The sequence below is a fragment of the Muntiacus reevesi genome, chromosome X, assembly GCF_963930625.1.
Source record: "Muntiacus reevesi chromosome X, mMunRee1.1, whole genome shotgun sequence".
NCBI classification, from domain to species: Eukaryota; Metazoa; Chordata; class Mammalia; order Artiodactyla; family Cervidae; genus Muntiacus; species Muntiacus reevesi.
In genome coordinates, this window is record NC_089271.1 from 117,560,839 (window position 1) to 117,583,044 (window position 22,206).

A 22,206-nucleotide genomic window follows, 5' to 3' on the forward strand; every position below is an offset into this window, starting at 1 on the left:
CACTATATGTCTCTGAGTTTAAAAAAAAAAAAAATATATATATATATATATAAAGAGGTTTCTGAAACTTCATTTCTATTTGGACTTAGGTAATAAATTCATTAGAAAGAGAAAGCAGAAGCTTTGAAGTTAATGTCTACAGCCTTTATGGATAGCCTGATACACCAAACATGAAAACTATATCCTTTCCCACACGTTTTAAGTTATACACAAGGAAAGCACAAGAAACACTGATTTGGCTCAATGATTTGCCAATGAAAGGATTTTTTTTATTTTCTTTTTTTTAAGTTTTAGAAAAAATCCCCCACAAAGTTGTCAGAGGCACCTGCCGGCATTACAGAAGCAAAGTGTTTCCTAAGCAACTCCAGGGCTCTGTTATTTCTTGCTTGTAGGGTCTTCTCTGTTCTCAGTTCATTCTTGATGGCATTGAGCTCTCCATGGATCTTTTCCATTTCTAATTCATAATACAATTTCATTTCTTCTTTTAGGAGTGCATTTCCAACCTCAGTCTGCCGCTTTAACTTCCTAACAGCTTCTTTTAAATCCTTGTTCTCAAGGCTCAACTTGTGGATGACCTCTTTGGCTTGCTGGAGCTCTTCAGTTAAGTTTTTAACATTTGTTGCTTTTTCAGAGAGGTCATTTCTTAAAGCTTGAAGCTCCCAGTCTTTCTTGGAAGTTTCCACCCCTGCTTCTTGAAAATTTAGGGGTTTTGTGGAGACTTCTCTTTTGGAGTTCAAAAGTTCTTTTTCGGCACTTTCGAATTCCTCTTCAATTTTTCTGCATTTCATATTAAGCACTTCCAGCTCTTCATTCAAAAGATTCAGGCGAAGTTTTGGAGACATTCCTTCAGTGAATTTCTTTTTCTTGTCTTTTTGTGGTGGAGTTGATAACTCCTTTGTACCCCAGGCAGGAAGCTCTTCTGTGCCATTAAAGCTTTCTTCAGTTGCAATGTCCAAATTAGATGATTCACAAGAGGCAGAATTTGTGTCTGCCTCACTCTTTGAAATGTTTATCTTTCTCTCTATTAAATTTGATTCTTGCTCATTTTCATTTGGTTGGGAAATAAATTCTTTCCTTTTAAATTTATTTTCTTCTAGAAACTTTCTACTAGACAAATTAAATATTCCTTCCATTCTCTTGGCCTTATCTAAAGTCATTTGTTCAGAAGAAGATTCAAGCTGAGCAGCTTCGTCTAGAATATCCTGTGCACTGAAAAGAGGAGCAAACATATTCTCCTTCCAGTGTTTTCTCCTAGCGTCCATTTCTTCAGGCACCTCTTCCAATTCCTGAAAAACAAAATTTAAAATCAAGGCACATATTTACACTGGCAGCTGGGACAGTGGAAAGAACTAAGAATCCTGGCCCATTGGTGAAAGAATCTAAATATTTGAGGGCTGGCACTCCCTCTAATTCACCACGCGACTCAGGCCTCAGTTCCCTCTTTTATAAATGGAAAGGGCTAAACTGGCTAAGTTCTACAGACCCTTCCAGCTTTAAAGTTCTCTGACCCTATGAAATATAACCAACAAATGGACAAGCTTGGCTATTTATTATAGAGAAAATAGTCCTATGAGAAAGCAACATGAAAACAGATTGTTTCAAAACAGTATAAGTGGTTTTTAATTAATAGGTAAGCCTGTGTTTCCAATGTGCTTGATTTTTTCTAGTTCTTTTTGGTTGGACTACTGTTTATTCATTCTTTAAAGTGACTAAAACATCAGTGCTTAATGCAATGTGAGCTGCTTTTGGTAAAGTATACCATGCAGACTTCCTTATGACTAACTCTGCCAAATGCCCTTCTGTCTTGACCTGTAAATTCCTGTTATTCCAGTCTTGGGCTTTGCTTTTAGACAAGACTGCCAAGTGTACAGAATTCAATCCATTTTGACAGCAATTTCATGATGAGAACCGAATGTCAACAATTGGAAATACTAATGCCACCGAATGGGTTTCTTTTGCCAAGATACTGACTCCAAGTGTAATTTTTAGATGAAAAATTAGCATATTAAACCACAACCAACTTTCTAAATTTACAAAAGTTACAGGATATTTATTTTGTTTCAAAAGGAGTCTTCCCTATTCAAAGAGAGTCCATAACATACAGCTTTCCTAAAACACAAAGATATTTGATCAGTGACTACTTTTGAAAAAAGGGAGAAAGGACCCAAACAACACACTGATGGGCCACTGGCATCTGAAGCCACCAAACTGGTGACTGCAGTTACCGCTAAAGGGTGGGAAGAAAAAGGAAGGGATCACTTGATTCATTCTATACACTAAATTGCTGCAATATATTTGCAACATCACCACTGAGAAAAATCAAAGTATGTTTGCATCTATTTTTCCCATGCACACAAATGTAATTTTATCTTGGTAACAAAAATGGCAGTTGTGCTTATTTTTAAATTAATATTTTCTTTAATATTATTAAAGAGCATAAATGTTATAGTAATTAATATAATATTTCATATAAAGATGCTAATAGTCATGCATGTTATATGTAAAATTTTGGAAAATACAGAAAATCTCACACACACACACACAGAAATATTCATCATGATCCCAGGGCACAGAGATAACCACTCTTTGGTATATTACTTCTCAATACTTTTTAACAAATGTAGTTTAAATTCTAACAAATTTTTCTTGCTACAGACTATGAGAATAAACTCAATATCTACATGCCTGACACCTTCCCCCCAAAAGAAGAGGGAAGGTAACTCATTACACCCAAGGATATAGCTCCACTGACAAGTATTTGGCTTTGAGGAAAGGAAAAGGTACAAATATTCAGTGAAGGTATTAAATAGATTGATTCAAAAGCCATAACCCAAACTTTAAGTTTAGTCAATCAGACCACAGTAGTAAGTCGAGACTTGAAATTCATGATATGTATCAATATTTGCCACTGAAGCATCCTCTGCTTTCTCTTGAAATAGTCCTCTCTGACTGTTATCCTATTAGTCACCATCCAGAAGCATCAGTGATGTATCTGCCCTTAAAGAGGAAGATGACCATAATCACACTTGCTCTCCTCTCTAGAAACATGAATGCAAACGCTGGGGATTATTACAGTGATCATAAAGGAAAGGAACAGAGCAAAGGGAAAAGATGCTAATTGCCAGCCACAGTTTTTAGCAGTCAAATTTTTACCAGACAACTCTGTAAGAGTTTAAAAATGCATCTAGGGAATTCCCTGGCAGTCAAGCAGTTGGAACTGCGTACTTTCACTGCTGAGGGCTCGGGTTCCAACCCTGGTTGGGGAACGAAGATCCCACAAGTTGTGCAGAGTGGCCCCCAAAATGCTTCTAATCAGGTAGCAGTGGGAGAGAGATTACTATTATACTTCCTACCAAATTCTGAGTGAAAGGTATTGGTGAGGTTGATCAGGAAAGAGGTGTGCAGCGGGGCAAGTCAGGTGAGGCCACTTTATACTTGGAGATAGCGATGACAAATCTGAGACAGAGGTCTGGGTGTAGATAAAGGTTAAATAGAAAGCTCTTTTCATTAATGATTTTGCACCTTGAAAAAGTCACTCTATCTCCAACCCTCCCATAAATCTCTGGCTAAAGACATATATATATATATATATATTTTTTTTTTTTTTTCAGTGTCACTACCTTTCTTTCCTGGGCCTCTGATACAGCCAATGCTTTTCACAGAACTGGAAAGAGTCCACTTATTTTATAACTGAGGCTCAAAGAAGTTAAGTGACTTGTCCAAGTCCTCACAGCCTATAGTGGTAAAACTGAGACCCTGTCTCCCAGGTCAGTGCTTATTCTATAATTTCTCTTTATTCTTCTGATAGGTTTCATTCCACAGATTGAAGGAAAACAACCCACTATTTTCAGAGCTTAGGTACTTTTTAAAGGGCCACAAAAGGAGAGAGGAAAAATGAATGGGGGAGGGTAAGGAGAATTGCATGTCACATATCAAAGGACAGAAAGAGAAAGGTTTGAAAAGCCTTTTGGAATTTCCCTCCCCTGGCTTACACAGGGCAGGGTCAAGAGGTCTCTGAACTGCTTCTTTCTTTCTCTCTCCCTTTCTTTCTTTCCTTTCTCTTTCTTTTTTTCCTCTTTCATTGGCAAGATATGCTTTAAGGGATTGTTCCCAAATTGAGTCACAGAGGATGGCAAAGCCCAGACTGAGGGTAAAAGGTGCCAGGCTCATTTTCTCTTCACAAATTGTGCTCTTTGTTCTTTCCGCAGAACAAGTACGACATTAGTATTCTCTGGCAAAGACAAGAAATATGCTTTGAGACAATGACACTCCTTCCCCTATCCTGGCGTGGCAGCCATTTTGCTTTCAATAAACTTGACTAGGTAATTTGTCGCAGCATAAGGCAAATCAAACCAGAGCCATTATTGAGAGAATAAGCAGGCCTTTTTAGTGTCAATTGCGAACACTTTTTATTACAAGTGCCTACCCAACACAATATTGGGTGTTGAAGGACCAAAGGGTAGGGGAAGGAGGTCCAAGAGGAATGAAACACTTAAAGAAACAAATAGCCAGAACACAGGAAAACAATATAAAGTCATATGACAAAAATGACGTTAGTGGTCCTCTAAGTCAGTGATCTCCCAGAAGTCCTTGGGACTGCACTGATGCTTGTCCATTATATGGCTACATGTATTCATTTGTGTCTGACGTGAACTGATAATGGACTCCTGATTATTCTAGTTAGTGTCTCTCTAGAAACATCATCATTCATCCTCTGGTAACTTCCTTATTTTTGCAAAGGTGAAGTAGTAGTGCATCTTGGTGGAGTAAGGAAATTTATTGACTCATGGAAATGGTTTCTACTCACCTAAAGAATTTGGGAACCACTGATAAAATAAATTGAAAATGATTTATAATGTAATATAACATAGTGTAATTGTTGAGAGCTAAGCGAAGAGTGATCACTTATTACGGATTTTTAGGTAAACTATTACATAAAAATCTTAGGTGAATGTATATCTGTCTTCAAATAGCTCCAGAAACTAATACACTGTTTATTGTGAAAGGAGAAACCCACTAAACTATCTCATTTTCATTTTCAAGGTATGGGGCCCTGGGGAATATGCTCATATTAAGGTGAATAAGTGATCAAATATAGGAAATCTAATTATTTTCTAAAATATTCATACTTTAAATCACATGCTTCAGGGAAATTTGATGACATAAAAATCAAAGATCTTTTTTCTCTATTTCCTTATCTCATTTACATTAGATTTTATTTCAAAATGCCAGGAGTATCTCTTTTGCATAAATCTTGATCTGCCTGCAAAAGGCAATTATTCTTCCAGGCAGGGGGAGCCAGGGACTGGGAAACCTCCAGAAGCTTTTTCCAGTCTTGCAACAGTGCTTCACCCCAAACTTTGTAAACTGGGAGTGATGTTTAGAAAAGGTCATTTCCAACCTGTGATGGACAACCATATGTCATAACCCTCAGCCCTTCAGCCACACTCAACTAAAACTGTGGCTTTTAGTCACAGCTTAGGGGCAGTAAGGGGGAAGACAAAAGGCCCTTCTTAGCCCAGGGAACTTTTCCCCATTATTCTTGAAAGGTTTCAGTTCTCTCAACCCTCAGAAAAACTGGTTGGCCAAGATAGGAATAGAAAAGTTTGTTACAAAGATCACTGGCCTTCCTTCATTGCTCAACTGTCCAATCTGTTCTCACATAAAAGCAGTAGTTCTCAACCTATTTTTCTGCTTCCCCTGTTCCCAAGCACAAAACACTGCCACTATTCCTCTCTTCCCTTGCTCCAGAAGATTCTGACATGCACCCTCTATGGGAGCTTCTCCATTATGAGGACTCTCCAAAGCTGTCTGAAAGAAGATGGGTAAACATGTTTTGCCATGCAAAATTGTGGGGAAGAAGGAAAAGAAAAGTTCTTGAGAAAGGAACTGTGCCAACTCTGGTGGAAAAAAAAAAGACTGAAGAAGTCAGATATCTTGGCTCCCACATTTTAGAACTTCATAAAAACTTACCTTTTGTGAACCTCAGTTTCTTCAGGTGTAATATATGGACAATATATCTTTTTCCAGGTGGTCAAGAGAAATTAGTGAAAACGAAAATGCACGCAATTTTATACTATACACAATGAGTTTTGTTCTTTTTTAGATTTTCCTTACCTTCCCTTGGAACATCAACCAACAACCCAACCCTTCTCCAAAGATATGTGCTTCAGAGTTGCCAGTCTGAAGTCATCAGACCTCAGAAAAAGTCAGTTTAAAAAAAAGGAAGTACTATTAAGGTAGGTAGAGGGGAACTTAAACTTGAATCTTACATTAATTTGAGCTGTATCTTCATGGAAGAATTAGCCCTAAATCCTGTAAGTTGTTGATGTCCCCAGATTTCCAAGCTAAATTGATTTTAAACAGAAGAGTGGTAGCCTTTCTACACCAAAGAGATTTACATTTTTTAAACTCACTAATTGCTTTGCCATGAACTTACCAAATGTCCCAGTGTTTTTCAGAGCCACCAATAAACATCTTAAAAATATTACAATTGGGGCATCAGTTTGAAGATTAGTAATGATGACTCTGTAAGCTTTTTCTGTGCTTCAGCATCATTTCATACAGTTTCATTTTACCAATATGCTGAGATCTCCTGGCATCTTATTCATCACTGTATCCCTTGTTGTTGCCTGACACATAGTAGCCTTCAATAAATATTTGTTGAGTGAATAATTCTTAATATTCTTCCTGAAAACTCTATGATGTTTTGATTCTAATTGAGTTTCTGTAAATACTTGTAATTTTTCCTTTGGCTTATGAGGTTTTATGGGTGGCATTTTAGGGAAAGAACTTGTATTTTTCCCTCAAAGTTTACTTGACTCAGCTAAAGTCTTTAGGACACTTTTCTTTTGCATTTCTATGAGGCTTTTTTGATAGTGTACTGACAGTGCAGACTAATGGTCTTGTTAAAAGATTGAAGCTTTATGTTGGGTGAGGCTCTATGCTTCTCAACACCCATAGCAAGCTATCAGCCAGCACAACGGTACTTACAGTTCCTGAAGTCCAAGGTCTTCTGTTGGTTGCCGTTGTTCTCCTTCTCCAGATTGAACTGAAAAGGAAAATGCCACAGCTTAATTAGAAAATATAATTAACCAGAATGCCCAAATCTGTGTTCATATCTGAGATGTAGCTTAAAATTACAAGTGATAGTTTTAATGTTGTTTGGCTGATCTGAAATGCGACATCAGACACTTTGAAGCAAGTTTTCATTTTAACTTGGCAACCCAATTTCCCAGCTATTACGCCATTAAGTCTTCCTTCCCCCAGCAAGGCAAATATCAGATGGGATGACAATCATAGTGGCGTCTTACTCAACACTGTACCTTCTTGCCTTTAGCAACTACTGAACAAATGAGCCACCACTGGCGGCAGCAGCATGCTTGTTAGTAAGGAGCATGCCAAGAGCCACGTTAGCAGAGGTTGGAGCCAAGGCCTTGGCTCCCTCCCCCAGAGTCCAGTTATTTTGCAAAACTATTAAAAAGGAAAGTGATCTTAGTTTTTGCCTTCATCTTTCAGGGTCCTCACATATGAGCTAAGTGTCCACTTCACGGGACAAACTGTCTTGTCTATTGTTTGGCGGATATTGAGAGCGAAGCCAAGAACCATTGAAAACTGGGCCCTGTGAACGGTTCCTACCCCCAATTCTTTGTTATTAGTGTGGAATTACTCTTTCTAGAAGAAAAGATACGAAGTCACCTTAATTCTGAAAGGCTGAGTACCTTATTAGTATGAAAGTCACATTTTTGCTATAAAGCTGCACCTAAGCATGCAGAGTTTGGGGGTTTTCTCTGTAAATGGTTAACTCAACTCCTGCCACCACAGCTTCCGTGCAGAGGAGATGGCGAGGCTCCGGTACTGCAGGTGGCACCTCCCACTTCCCCAGGCCCTACCCCCATCTACCCCTTGGCTGGGAGAAAGCAGGGACGAGGCCTGACCCCACTCCTCCTTCCACACCCCGACTTCCACACCCAGTCACCTTCGTTCGCAAACACCCGCCAGTTCCCGGCCGGAGGCCTAAAGAGTGAGGAAACTGCAGTGGGCGTCGAGGCGGGGAGGACGGTGCCTCCGCCCGGGTCACCCAGGGAGGGCGAGGGGCGAGCCTGGAGAGCCCCGGCCTGACTGGGCTCAGACGTGCGTACCTGGCGCCGTGGGTGGGGTCCAGTGGGCCCCGGCCCCTCTTCCCTGAAGACGGCCTCCAGCGGCGGGCAGATGACCCGGGTTCGGCGCTGGCCACCGCGACCCGGCCGGGCCGGCCCGGGGCAGAGCCTCTGCAGTGCAGCGCCAGCGCGGGCCGCGCCGTTGCCTGGCAACCGGCCGGCCCGATTTAAAGGGACCCGCGCGCCGCTGCCGGGCGCTCGGGCCCGGCGGTGCCTGGCGGTCGTCACAGCCGGCCAGAGCACTGAGCATGCCCGGTGGGGCGGGCGCTGCGGTGGCTTCTGCCTACACGAAAGCCGAGCTCGAAGAGCAAGAGAGCAGAGGAGCAAGAGAGAAGAGTCAGGGAGGGAAGGAGCGAGAAACTGCGAGGCAGCCCCACCCATGGTGGGCTTATTACGGAGGGTCTGGGTGACTCACAAAGCCACCTGGACACTGCGATTGTCGGGGAGGAGTGAGTGGCACACGGATAATCTCTAGACCTGCAGTTTAGTAACGTTCCCTCGAGGACGGTCAGCTCTGGAAGGTCACCTGGATTTGGCGAGGTCAGCTCTGGAAGGTCGCTGTCCCCCTGACAGCGTGTGAATTGAACACCCCGCCCCAGACGCACATCCTTGCCAGTCAGCACAATGGTCTGGCCGGAATTTCTGCCTCTGACCGAGGTTCTAAGGGCCCGTATCAGAAGAGCATGTGTCCTGGTCGCGCGCCTATGGGAGACCAGGCTCGTTTCCCAGCTAGCCCATGGTGTCCTCACCCATCACTCAGGAATTTCTCTAAACCACTCTTGCACCTATTTGAATTTAAAACCAGTTGCTGGCAATTGGGCTTCCCTGATGGTTCAGATGGTAAAGAATCCGCCTGCAATGCAGGAGACCTGGGTTCAATCCCTGGGTTGGGAAGATTCCCCCGGAGGAGGGCATGGCAACCCGCTTCAGTATTCTTGAAGGCAACTGTTCCAACACTGGGCTTCCCTGGTGTCTCTGACAGTAAAGAATCTGCCTATAATGCGGGAGACATGAGTTCGATCCCTGGGGTGGGACGATCCCCTGGAGAAGGGCTTGGCAACTCACTCCAGTATTCTTGCCTGGAAAATCCCATGGACAGAGAAGCCTGGTGAGTTACAGTCCATGGGGTCGCAAAGAGTCAGATAGGACTGAGCGACTAACACACACACACACTCATTCACACACACAGAGTCCAATGCTACTGGCAGTGTAAAGTGGTTTCCTTTGATCAGTCCCCAAGCTACTCTCTTCCAGCTTCAAAGGTTGCTCACAAGTTTCCTGATTTGGTTGGGGAACAAGCCCATGTTCTTCATCATGTGATAGATTTAAGTCCTACTATTTTGTTAAATAAATTAATAATCTCTTCTGACTTTGATTAGCCTTGTTGCCAAATGATGATTCTTCCATCATCAAGTTGGCTACACACACTGACAATGCACATTGGCTACAGTCTGATTGGTACCCAGCCTGGGCTTAACGGGCAGATGGACCAGACAAAAGTTGTGAGGCCTGAAACAGAGAGGGACTGGAGTGTCCAAAATAGTAATCCTAGTGACTTTCAGGAAACCTGGTATTTTCTAGGAAGTAGGAAGGTGAAAAGAAACTTTGGCTCTGGAATCTCAAGTGAAAGGAGGTTTATACACATTTAAAAAATGACAGTCTGAGGGCTTCCCTGGCGGTCCAGTGATTAAGAATCCACCTACCAATGCAGGGGACACCATTTCGATCCCTGATCCTGGAAGATGCCACATGCCAGAGAACAACTAAAGCCTATGTGCCACAACTACTGAGCTGCTGTAACTGGAGAAAGCCCGCATGTAGCAACAAAGACCCAGTGCAGCCAAAAATACACAAACAAATAAATTTTTTTTTTACAAATAAATCTTAAAAAATAAAGAGAAAAGAATTTTTAAAAAGAAAGTGACAGTCTAATTTTTCAAGACCTAGCAAGGGAATGACTTAGAAACAAGACCAGGATTCATTTCAAAACTTCTTGGGAATCAGATCTAACAGGTGTTTGGTGGCTGACAATCTTGTGTTCAGGTGCCTGGAGGCCCAGATCTCAGTCTTTTTTTCCTCCTTAGAGAACCAATGTCAACAAGAGTTGGCGGCAGGAAGAGGCTCAATGCCAACATTGATTTTGTTATGGACCCCATCAGAATTACTTTCTGGGATTCTGACAAAACTGCTTTCTTTGACATTAAGTCTCCAAACTACTTTGCATTTTATCATGTCTATTTTCATTCTTTTAAAAGAGTTTCATTTTTCCCCCGATATAAGATCCTTTATTAATATAATAAAAGAATGTTTCCTAGTTGCTCTGTGCATCAGTTTCCCTGTTCATACAATAGAAGTTATAATTATACCTAACTCATAGGAATGTTGTGAGGATCGGGTGAGTTAATATCTTTAAAAACCCTTAGAGTAATCCCTGATATGTTGCTGTTCAGTCGCTAAGTCGTGTCTGACTATTTGTGACCCCATGGACTGCAGCATGCCAGACTCTGTCCTCCACTATCTCCCAGAGTTTGCTCCAATTCATGTCCACTGAGACGGTTATGCTATCTAACCATCTCATCCTCTGCTACCCCTTTCTCACATAGCCAACCCTATATAAATGTTTGCTATTATCATTAGTACTAACATTATCTTGTCTTATAAATTTATTACCCTCCTAAAATATAAACACGCTGATGGAGGGCACTTCTATGGCAGTCCAGTGGTGAGGACTCTGCTTCCGTTGTAGGAGGTCACTCCTTCGTGTAGTCAAGTGTCAAATGACAGAGTGTAAACAACAGTGAGGACAGAGTTTTGTTATTTGAAAGTACTCAGACTTGGAGATAGGTTTTCAAATATGGAAGACAGAAAACAGTTTACCCCTCTAGAGCCTTTATCAATACCAAAACAACAAGGCGCTTGATAGTAACAGGATCATACCGTCACACAGTGGAACCCAATCTTCTTGTTTTACCAAGTAGGATATTGAGACTCAGACAAGTAATGTGATTTATTCCTTGATCACACAGCAAAATAAGCTTCTTTTTTATTTCCCTGGCAAACTTGGCTTGAACAGTCTCAAAAGCAGGATATTTGGGAGAATGAAAAAATACACATTTATCGGTATATGCATCATGTTTATAAATATTTAAATTATTCATGCAGATAATAACAGCGAATATTTCTCACGCTTCATATCCTATACATCAGCAGATTCTGTTGGCTGTACCTTCATAACGTATTCAGGATCTGATGGCTTCTCACTGTCTCTATTATCACCATTCTGATCCTGACCCCCACCATCTCTTGCCTGGACTATGGCAATAGCCTCCTAACTGGTTCCGCACTTGACCTATATTAGTTTCCTAGGGTTGGCATATCAAAGTATCACAAACTGGGCACTTAAAACAACAGACACTTATTCTCTCATAGTTCTAGAGGCTAGCAGTCTGAAATCAGGGTGTCATCAGGACTGACTCCTTCTTGAGCTTCTGAGGAACAGTGTGTCTCTCCTAACTTCTGGGGGTTGCCAGCCATCTGTTGCCTTCCCTGGCTTGTAGACACATCATTCCGATCTCTGCCTCTGTCTTCTTGTGGTGTTCTTATGTGTCTGTGTGTCTCCACATAGCTATCTCTTCTCTGTGTGTGTCTGTGTGCCCAAAGTCTCCTCCTTTTGTAAGAATGTTAGTTAACTGGGTTAGGGCCCGCGTTAACTCAGTATGACCTCATCTTAACTTTGATTATATTTGCAAAGACCCTGTTTCTAACAAGAGCACATTCATAGGTACTGGAAGAGGGGTGAGGACATGATCATATCTCTTGGGGGGACACAATTCAACCCACAACCCCCTCACCATCTATTCTCAACAGATCCAGAGAGACTGTTATAAAATACTAAGTCAGAAAAAAAAAATACTAAGTCAGACCATGTTACCACTCTGCTCAAAAGCCTACAAAGGTTTTCAGTTTGACTTGTAGTAAAAACCAAAATCCTTATAACAGCCTACAAGGTCCTATAGGATTTGCATGGAGAATCCCCATCCCCCCTTTCTCCACTCCCACCTCTATACAATACCTTTTTGACCTCCTCTCCTGCCACTTTGTCCCTTGAGAACGCCACTCTAGCAATACTGGCTGCCTTGTTCCTATAACACCCAGGCACCCTCTCATGGTTAGGGATTTGGCTGCCTGTTCCCTCTGCCTTGAATGCTCTTCAAAAGGTACATGATATTCACATATCTTACTGCCTTACCTTCCTCAAGTGTTTGTTCAAATCTTAGCTTCTCTGTGAGGCCTACTCTGACCCTTCTATTTAATCCTGTCAACTTTCAACCTCTCCAGCATTTCCACTTCTCCTTATCCTACTCTACTTGAAAAAGTATAGCACTTTATCACTTTCGAACGTACTATAGCGTTTTTCTTCTGTTCTCTCCATCCACCCCCCTTCCAGGTTGCACTACACTACACTCCAAGAGGGCACGATCTTTGATTTGTTCACTGATACGTCCCAAGCATCAAAGTGCCTGGCACATGGTAAGCACGAACAAATATTTGTGGAATAGGTGAATGAATGAATGAAGCTCGCACCTTATGCCAGGAATGATTCCTTTAACTTTCACAAAAATCATATGACCTAGGTGCTATTATTACCTACAGTTTTGGATGAGAAAACTGGGCCACAAAAAGGTTAAGTAACTAAGTGCCTAAGGTCACAGGGTTAGTGAGCAGCAGAGTTGGGGTTTGAACTCAGGAAAGTCTGGTTTTCAACAACTATGCAGCATTGACATATAAAGGGCATCTGACCACAAGTGCCTGGGAGACCCTGTATCTCTTGTTCTGACGTTCACATTTTGCAACTGCACGTGATGCAAAGTAACCGTTTTAAACTATTGCCATATGTTGCTGAGATAGTTTGATGTTGTTTGTACATTGCACTGAACAAACTCTGGAGACTTGTTATCTGGGGTCAGGTACCAGCTCCACCACTTAGCTCTTATGGGTCCTTGAACAAATTGGTTTACTTCTTTCTATGCCAGATTCTTCATTGGTAAATGGGGAGTAATCATAGTACCTACTTCACAGGGTGGCTTTGAGGATAAATTAGTTAATATATGTAAAGCAATTAGAACTACACTTGGTAAACAGAAAGCACTCAAGAAGACTTAGCCACTGCTGGTAGTAGTGGTGTATAGTAAAAATGTGTGATGAAGGTATCAAAGTTTGATTCAGTCTTGGCTGTAATACAGAAGTTGTTATACAGACAAGACATATCTTTGGTGTTAGAAGTTAGATTAATAGTTCTTAGGGGAGATATTGACTGAGAAAGGGTACCAGATAGACTTCTGGGGTTTTGGTAATGTTCTATTAATATTTCTTGACCTGGGCATTGGTTATATGGATGCTTCTACATGTAAAAATCATGAATTGTACACTTGAGATTTGCAAATATTTTTTCTGTTTGTGTACCTCAATAAATATTTTATTTAAAAGCAACTGATTAAAAAAAAAGCAACTGATTCCAGCCTTATATGACTTTCTTCTAGTGTATCTGTTGTTTTTCTTCAATTTCACCCCAACTTCCATTTATTCAAGCAACAATTGCAGAGAACATATATGTTTTATGCTTATATATAAATTGAATCACTTTGCTGCACACTTGAAACTAACACAGTTATTGTAAATCAACTATACTTCAACTTAAAAATAAATTTAAAAAATCAATTGACTAGACATTTGAGAGTTTATTTCTGCAGTTTCAATTCTATCCCTTTGATCTACATGTTTATCTTTGTACCAGTACAACACTGTCTTGGTTACTGTAGTGCTGTAGCCAGTTTTGAAATTGGGATATGCAAGTCCTTCTACTTTGTTCTGTTTCAAGAATGTTTTGATCTCCTTGAACTTCCATATGAATTTTACAATCAACTTGTCAATCTCTACAAAGAAATCACCTGAGATTTTGATAGGAATTGCCTTGAATCTGTAGATCGAGTTGAGTTGCATACTGTTCTATGATATATACATTTCCCATTCTTTTCCTTTCGATATTTTTGCTTTCTTGCGTTTTTTTTTTTCTTGTGTTTTTTAATATGTATTAGTAAATAACTGGTTGTATGTTTCTAAGACCAATCTGACATCTTTGTTCATTTCATCTAGTTAAATACTTTAAATATTTGGCTTAACTTTGTAGCTTTATTTTTGTTCTATAAGCTCCTCTTTACCACATTTCTTTCCTTTCTTTCTTACCTTTTTTTATTCCATGGTTTTCTTCTCTTTTAATTCCAAGATTACGCCCTCTGATCTTATTTTTAAATAGTTATTCATTCCTGAGACTGCAATATGAAAACCTACAAAAATTTAGAACTAATCAACACTCTTCAGACAACAAAAGGACCTTTACATACTAGGTTCATTTACTGCTCCCTCTCAGTTTGTGTTGTTATATCCTAATTCTATATATTTATATACTTTAACCCTCTAAGACTTAATTATTTTTATGCAGTTAATATTGATTTAGATTTATTCATACGTTTTCACTTGCTTTGCTCTGTTCTTTCTACATCTCTGGCATCTGCAATAACCTGGAATTTGCCTTTGGAATGTCCTTAAATGAGATTCCACTGGTGGCAATTCCTCATTATATTTCACCATCTTAGCTGAAAGATATTTCTGCAAGGCATACACTTGTAGGTTGATAGTTCTTTTCCATTAGTACATTAAAGCTATAATTCAATTGTCTTTCGGTTCCACCATTGCTGGGAATCAGCTATCAGTTAGCTTTCTACTGTCTCTCCTTTCTTGGAAAATAATCTGTGTTATTTCTCTGGCTGCTTTACTCTGTATGTCTGCTTAGTTCTAAAAAGCTCTTAGCTATTACCTCTATTTTCTTTTTAGAACTCTGATTAAGTGTATAATTCAGATCTATCACTCTAAATTCCAAGTTTCTTTCTTGGAAATTTTACTTTCTTTTATCTGTTGATTCTTTTGATCAGAAAAAAATTTATTATAGCATCCACTAAATGTTATATTATACACCTTGGATTGAAACTTATCAAATAGCAAAGCCTGTCTATAAAATTACTTTGTAGACTCTTTCATATATTTTACCTCTTTGCCTCTCTGTGATGATTTCTGAATAATTTCTTTAAAAAAAAAACTGAGGGACTTCTCTGGTAGTCCAGTGGTTAAGACTCCACACTTCCACTGCAAGGGACATGGGTTGGATTCCTTTGTGGGGAAACTAAGATCCTACATCCCACATGCCATATGCAGTGTGGCCAAAAAATTGAGATATTATTGACGTATGACATTATATCAGTTTCAGGTGTGCTACGAAGTGATTTGATATTTGTATATATTGTGACATGATCACCGTGATAAATCTAGTTAACCTCTATTACCACCACAGTGATAATTTTTTTCTCGTGGTGAGAACTTTTAAGATTTATTGTCTTATAAATTATTTCTTCTGAAATGTCTTCCAGTCCTCTAATTCTCTAATTAATTGTGTCTGCTGCTGCTGCTGCTAAGTCGCTTCAGTCGTGGCCAACTCTGTGCGACCCCATAGATGGCAGCCCACCAGGCTCCCCCGTCCCTGGGATTCTCCAGGCAAGAGCACTGGAGTGGGATGCCATTTCCTTCTCCAATGCATGAAAGTGAAGTCGCTCAGTCATGTCCAACTCTTAGCGACCCCATGGTCTGCAGCCTACCTTTGCTGTTACTCTCTTCAGTTTGAGTTCCTAATTTCAATCTTGATTTTTTTTTAACTTTCTAAAGTTTAATGAGATAATTTTTCAAATATGGTCATTCTCTAGAATTTCTTGTTTCCCACACACATTTTTATTTCTTTAAACATAATAAGTATAGATCTTCATATTCTGTGTTTAATAATTCCAAAATCTAAATTATTTCAGCCTATGGCTCTGTTGTCTGGTACTTTCACTGATTATCATTTATGGTAATTCAATTCCTTTTTTGATTATTAACTTTTCTGTGAGCCGCTCATTTTCCTTATAAAATAATTTGGACACATTCTTTGAGATCTTGGACGAAGAATCTATGTTTGCTTTTGCTAATTGTCTGGAACATTAACTTACCAGAATCGCTTTAAATTTATGACTAGAGATATCTTGGAGAAGGAAATGACAACCCACTCCAGTATTCTTGCCTGAAGAATCCCGTGGACAGAGGAGCCTGGCAGGTCCATGTGGTCACAAGGGTTGGACATGACTTAGCGACTAACACCACTACCAGAGATATCTTGAGTCACCTCAGCAGTGTGATTTGGGGCTACAAGATGACAGTTTCTGGTTCATCTTTTTCCTCCTTGTCCTGCTAGGCATCATCAAGAAAATATTCCTTTGTAGTCCCTGGGGGAGTGGGTAAGAAAGCAAGTTAAGTTCTCCTTTATTGAGGGTTTATTCCTTTGGGGCACCAATTTAATAGAAAAAGACTTCTATTAGACTGTTCACCTTTAATTGGTCCCTTGGCTTGCATCTTTTACCCCTATGTTTTAGATGGCTTTTGCAAAGTTGAACTCCTCAAACACCCAAATTTCTCAGTTGTTTTGAGGACAAAGCTGGTTTTATGACTTCACTTCTCTATGTTCTCTGAGCCTCAGAGGTTTTATCCTGATAATTCCTTAGCTTGCAGATCTTCAAGGCTTTTTCAGTGGATGTTTTCTATCTATGAACCATACTTTTTGTCATCTTCAGCAATGATGACATGCCAGAAACAGAAAGCCTATACTCCCTCTTTGGCCCACATCAACACAGCTTCTGGATTCACTAAAACCTTTCACAGAGGTCAGAAAAGATCACTCAGCTGCCATATCGATTTGACATACTTTTCATTCCTATCGAATTCAATCTCTCCATGGTTTCTGACACACCTGATTATATTCCTTCTCTCTTGGAACCAGCTTCTGCTTTCACAACACCTCACTTTCCTATACAGCTCTTCAATGACCACTCCTCACGGTTCATATCTGACTCTTCTCATTTCTACATTTCCTCTGCAACCATTCTATCTTCGCCTACTAACATCTATCTCTTATACTATGTCAGTAGCCTCCTTGTGAGGTCCTCTACCCACTCTTTCCTCCAACCAATTCATTCTCCCCACAGCAACCAGAGTGATCTTTTAAAAATGAAAATTATTAGGATCTTGGGATTAACATACACCCACTACTACATACAAAATAGATAACCAATAAGGATCTATGGTATAACACAGGGAACTCTGCTCAATATTCTGCAATAACTTGAATGGGAAAAGAATCTGAAGAAGAGTGAATATATATGTATATGTATGGCTGAATCACTATGCTGTGAACCTGAAACCAACACATTGTAAATCAACTCTACTTCAATTAAAAAGTTTAAAAATAAAAAAAATTTAATAAAAGTTTAAAAATAGAGTTCTTTGAGAACAAAATAAAAAATAAAAATGAAAATTAGGTCATGTCATTTTGCCTGGGCCAAATCCTTCAAAGCACTGTATTTTGTAGGTAAATTTCAAACTATTTACCATTACCCATAACCACAAACTTTATACAATCTAACTTCAGATTATATATGGCTACTTGTTCCCTTATATAATGCTATAGACAAACTGATTTTTTTTTCCAGTTCCTCAAACATGTTACACTCTTTCTCACCTCAGATTCTTGCAGTTGCTGTTTCCTCTTCCTGGAATACTGTTTCCAATGCTTTTTACATGACTAACTTCTATTTATTCTTTCATATCTCACCTTTAATTGTAAATTTGCCAGAGACTTTTCCTAACCACCTAATCTAGTGGCATCCTGTCCTTTTCCTTTAGAAAGTTTTTCCTAATTTGCGATTAAATATTTATTGTAGGTTTATTTATTTAAGGTCTCTTCCCCCAATTATCTTTAAATGTTAAGAAAGTGGAGGCCCTACTTGGTTCACATAGCTGAGATGATTATTACCAGGCTAAGGGACAAGCATATGAATTCAGCCTGTTCATAATAAATTCCTTCTTATGAAAAGTTTTTATTCCTTCTGATGAGAAAGGGCCTCCTTATTTTGAAGAGTTTATAAAATTTCACCCCCAAAAGCAAGGGCTTTTAGTCAATGAGTGCTAATAATTTTTTAGTAATTGAAGAATTCACTATGCTGTCATTTAGATAAGATAAAGTCATTATACTTTTCAGGCTCAGGCTATAACTATCAGAGGGAATATTTGAGGGAATTGTTCAAATTTAACATAATTTATTTCTATTCAAAACTTTATAAATAAAGATTCAAGTTTATAGACTATTGTCATCTTAACAATACTGTCTTCCAATTCATGAACATGGAGGTCTTTTCATTTGTTTGGATCTTTAATTTCTTTCAATAATATTTTGTAGTTTCCAGCCTGTCACTTCTTTTGTGTTAAATTTACCCATAAGTGTTTTATTCTTTTTAATGCTATTTTTTTTAATATTATTTTATTAGTTGGAGGCCAATCACTTCACAACATTTCAGTGGGTTTTGTCATACATTGACATGAATCAGCCATATAGTTACACGTATTCCCCATCCCGATCCCCCCTCCCACCTCCCTCTCCACCCGACTCCTCAGGGTCCTCCCAGTGCACCAGGCCCGAGCACTTGACTCATGCATCCCACCTGGGCTGGTGGTCTGTTTCACCATAGATAATATACATGCTGTTCTTTCAAAACATCCCACCCTCACCTTCTCCCCCAGAGTTCAAAAGTCTGTTCTGTACTTCTGTGTCTCTTTTTCTGTTTTGCATATAGGGTTATCGCTACCATCTATCTAAATTCCATATATATGTGTTAGTATACTGTAATGTTCTTTATCTTTCTGGCTTACTTCATTCTGTATAATGGGCTCCAGTTTCATCCATCTCATTAGAACTGATTCAAATGAATTCTTTTTAACAGCTGAGTAACATTCCATGGTGTATATGTACCACAGCTTCCTTATCCATTTGTCTGCTGATGGGCATCTAGGTTGCTTCCATGTCCTGGCTATTATAAACAGTGCTGCAATGAACATTGGGGTGCACGTGTCTCTTTCAGATCTGGATTCCTCAGTGTGTATGCCCAGAAGTGGGATTGCTGGGTCATATGGCAGTTCTATTTCCAGTTTTTTAAGAAATCTCCACACTGTTTTCCATAGTGGCTGTACTAGTTTGCATTCCCACCAACAGTGTAAGAGGGTTCCCTTTTCTCCACACCCTCTCCAGCATTTATTGCTTGTAGACTTTTGGATAGCAGCCATCCTGACTGGCATGTAATGATACCTCATTGTGGTTTTGATTTGCATTTCTCTGATAATGAGTGATGTTGAGCATCTTTTCATATGTTTGTTAGCCATCTGTATGTCTTCTTTGGAGAAATGTCTGTTTAGTTCTTTGGCCCATTTTTTGATTGGGTCGTTTATTTTTCTGGAATTGAGCTTCAGGAGTTGCTTGTATATTTTTGAGATTAATCCTTTGTTTTTAATGCTATTGTAAGTAAGATTTTTTTTGGCTGCACTGGATCTTTAAGCACATGGGCTTTGTCTAGTTGCAGCACATGGGCTTATTTGTCCCAATGAACGTGGGTTTTTAGTTCCCTGACCAGGGATTGAGCTTAGTCCCATGCATTGGAAGGTGAATTGTTAATCACTGGACCACCAGGAAAATCCCTGTGAATAGGATTATTTTCATTTCATTTCTGGAATGTTCTTTACTAGTGTATACAAAGACAAGTGATTGAGGCCTCCCTGGTGGCTCAGTGGTAAAGAACCTGTCTGCCAATGCAGAAGACACAGGTTTGAGCCTCAATCCAGGAAGATTCCACATGCTGCGGAGCAACTAAATCCATGCACCACAATTTCTGAACCTGTGCTGTAGGCCTTGTGAGACACAACTCCTGAAGCCCATGTGCCCTGGAGACCATGCTCCGCAACAGGAGAAGCCAACACAATGAGAAATCTGTGCACCACAAAGACAGTAGACCCTGCTCGCTGCAACCAGAGAAAAACCCTTGCAGCAATGAAGACCCAGTACAGCCAAAAATAAGTAAATAAATAAAGTATATATATAACAAACAAATACAAGTGATTAACCTTTTATCTTGCTATCTTGCTATACTGGTTTGTTAGCTCTAGGAATTTTCTTGTGGGAGGGTGGGAAGGTGTGTATGCATTTCCAAATTCTTCAAAATTTTCTATATACAAGATAAATTCCCCAAATAAAAATCCCCCCCCCAAGATATCTTCAGATCCAAATAGTTTTACTAACGAATTCTACCAAATGTTTAAAGATTTAACTCCAGGTTTGCACAATCCCATCCAGTTCATTTTCTTAAACTATGATTACCTCTACCATCACTCCAGTGGGGAGGGGAAGGAGCATCTCATTGTTGCCAGGGGTGGCAAATCCAAGCTGTCCATGAGGTCTCCACTGATACATTTTTGGTGGAGAGTGGAAGAGGGGAAGCTCATTATGGGTCAGCAGAGTGACCTGACTTGGCTTTCTGACTTGGCTTTCTCTGACACCACTCAGGTGGGGATGTTACAGAATTTTGTTACTGCCTGCTTACTGTGGAATTCTAAGCCAGCTCCTGAGCATTTGCTGTTAGGGCTGGGGGTGGGATCACAGATTTTTCTGTGGTGTTTGGCTGGAGTAGAGCAGTTAGTGCAAAATGTTTTCTTTCTTTCTAGGCTGCCCCTTTCTTGGCCCTTTGGCTAAATAGTGCAGGCTTTTACTGGGACTATTTTGAGTCTGTTCCTGTTGGCATTTCTGGGTTGCCAACTTCTCCATGTCTGGGAAAAATGAGGCAAAAAAGAAAACGCAGGGAACTCAACACCATACTATTCCTCAAGGCCTGAAATTCTGTTTTGTTTTGTTTTTTTTTTTTTTTAAGGCCTGAAATTCTTAACCAGTACGGTTTGTCTGTTTCAGTCCAGCTTTCAGAGTCTTCTTTTGTTGCTTCATATATGATGTATATATGAATTGTGTATATATCAATACACAATTGGAGGAAGAAATAAGAACAAGTATGTCTATACCATATTCGTGGAAGAGGAAGTTTTCTTGCTTAGTTTTTTTAAACAAAGAGACAAAGTGCTTTAGTTCTCAATGTTTTAATATTTTAAATGACAATATACTAAACAAATACTCACTTTACTATATTTTTTCTTTTCTCTATACACTTATAAACAACAGTAAAATAGTTCTAATAATTTGATAAAAATTTCCAACCTCACAGAACTATTGTTACTTTCTCATTATTAAGATCTCTTGTATAGTTCAGCTTGTGTGGTCATTTTTACAGTCCAGCAGTATCATGCAAAGAGAAGATTTTCTGTACTTCAAGCCCTAGAAAGCAATAATTAAAATACAACTACAAAGAGTTATAACTAATGTCAACAAAGGAGATAAGAAGTATTATAATAATTAAAAACACTCAATTCAAAGGAAGGCAGAAAAAGGAACAAAAAGAAGTGGGACAAATAGAAGATACATAGTACAAAGGTAGACTTAAATCCAAGCATATCAATAATCACATTAAGTATGAATGGTTGATACATCTCAATTAAAAGACAGAGATTGAAAAAAAAAGACAGAGATTGTCATATCAAATAAGAAAGAAAACCTTAAACATATGTCACTTTCAAGAAGATTTAAATACAAAGACACATAGGTCGAAGCCAAACGGATGGATTAAGGCACTGTGCTAACACTAATCAAAAGAAAGCTGAGGTGGTTATATTAACATCAAACAAAGTAGATTTCAGAGTAAAAACTGTTACCAGGGATAAAGACTATCATTACATAGTGATAAAGCAGTTGATTCTTCTAAGCCTAAATATTTTTGTGCCTAATATCCAAGTTTCAAACTACATGAAACATAAACTTACAGAATGCGAAAAGAAACGGAGAAATCCACAATAATAGCTGGAAACTTCAACACTCCTCTCTCAATAATTGATAGGACAAGTAAACAGAAAATTGTTAAGCATATAGAAGACCCAAACAACATTATCAGCCAATTTGACCTAATTGATATTTACACAACATTCCACT

At 39.3% G+C, this 22,206-nt stretch overlaps 1 protein-coding gene across 1 annotated transcript; it reads right to left on the reverse strand.

Annotated features, from left to right (window-relative positions):
• CCDC160 (coiled-coil domain containing 160) lies at positions 1-8,356 on the reverse strand. The gene is made up of 3 exons (XM_065915695.1): positions 8,142-8,356; positions 6,994-7,051; positions 1-1,286 (listed from the first exon to the last, which is right to left on the reverse strand). The coding sequence occupies exon 3, from the start codon at positions 1,260-1,262 to the stop codon at positions 291-293; it is 972 nt and encodes a 323-aa protein (XP_065771767.1). The 5' UTR covers positions 1,263-1,286; positions 6,994-7,051; positions 8,142-8,356; the 3' UTR covers positions 1-290.
• Positions 8,357-22,206: the final 13,850 nt, after the last annotated feature.

Coding starts and splice junctions, on each gene's coding strand:
- CCDC160 (XM_065915695.1), bottom strand. CDS start 1,262: ATGGACGCTAGGAGAAAACACTGGAAGGAGAATATGTTTGCTCCTCTT.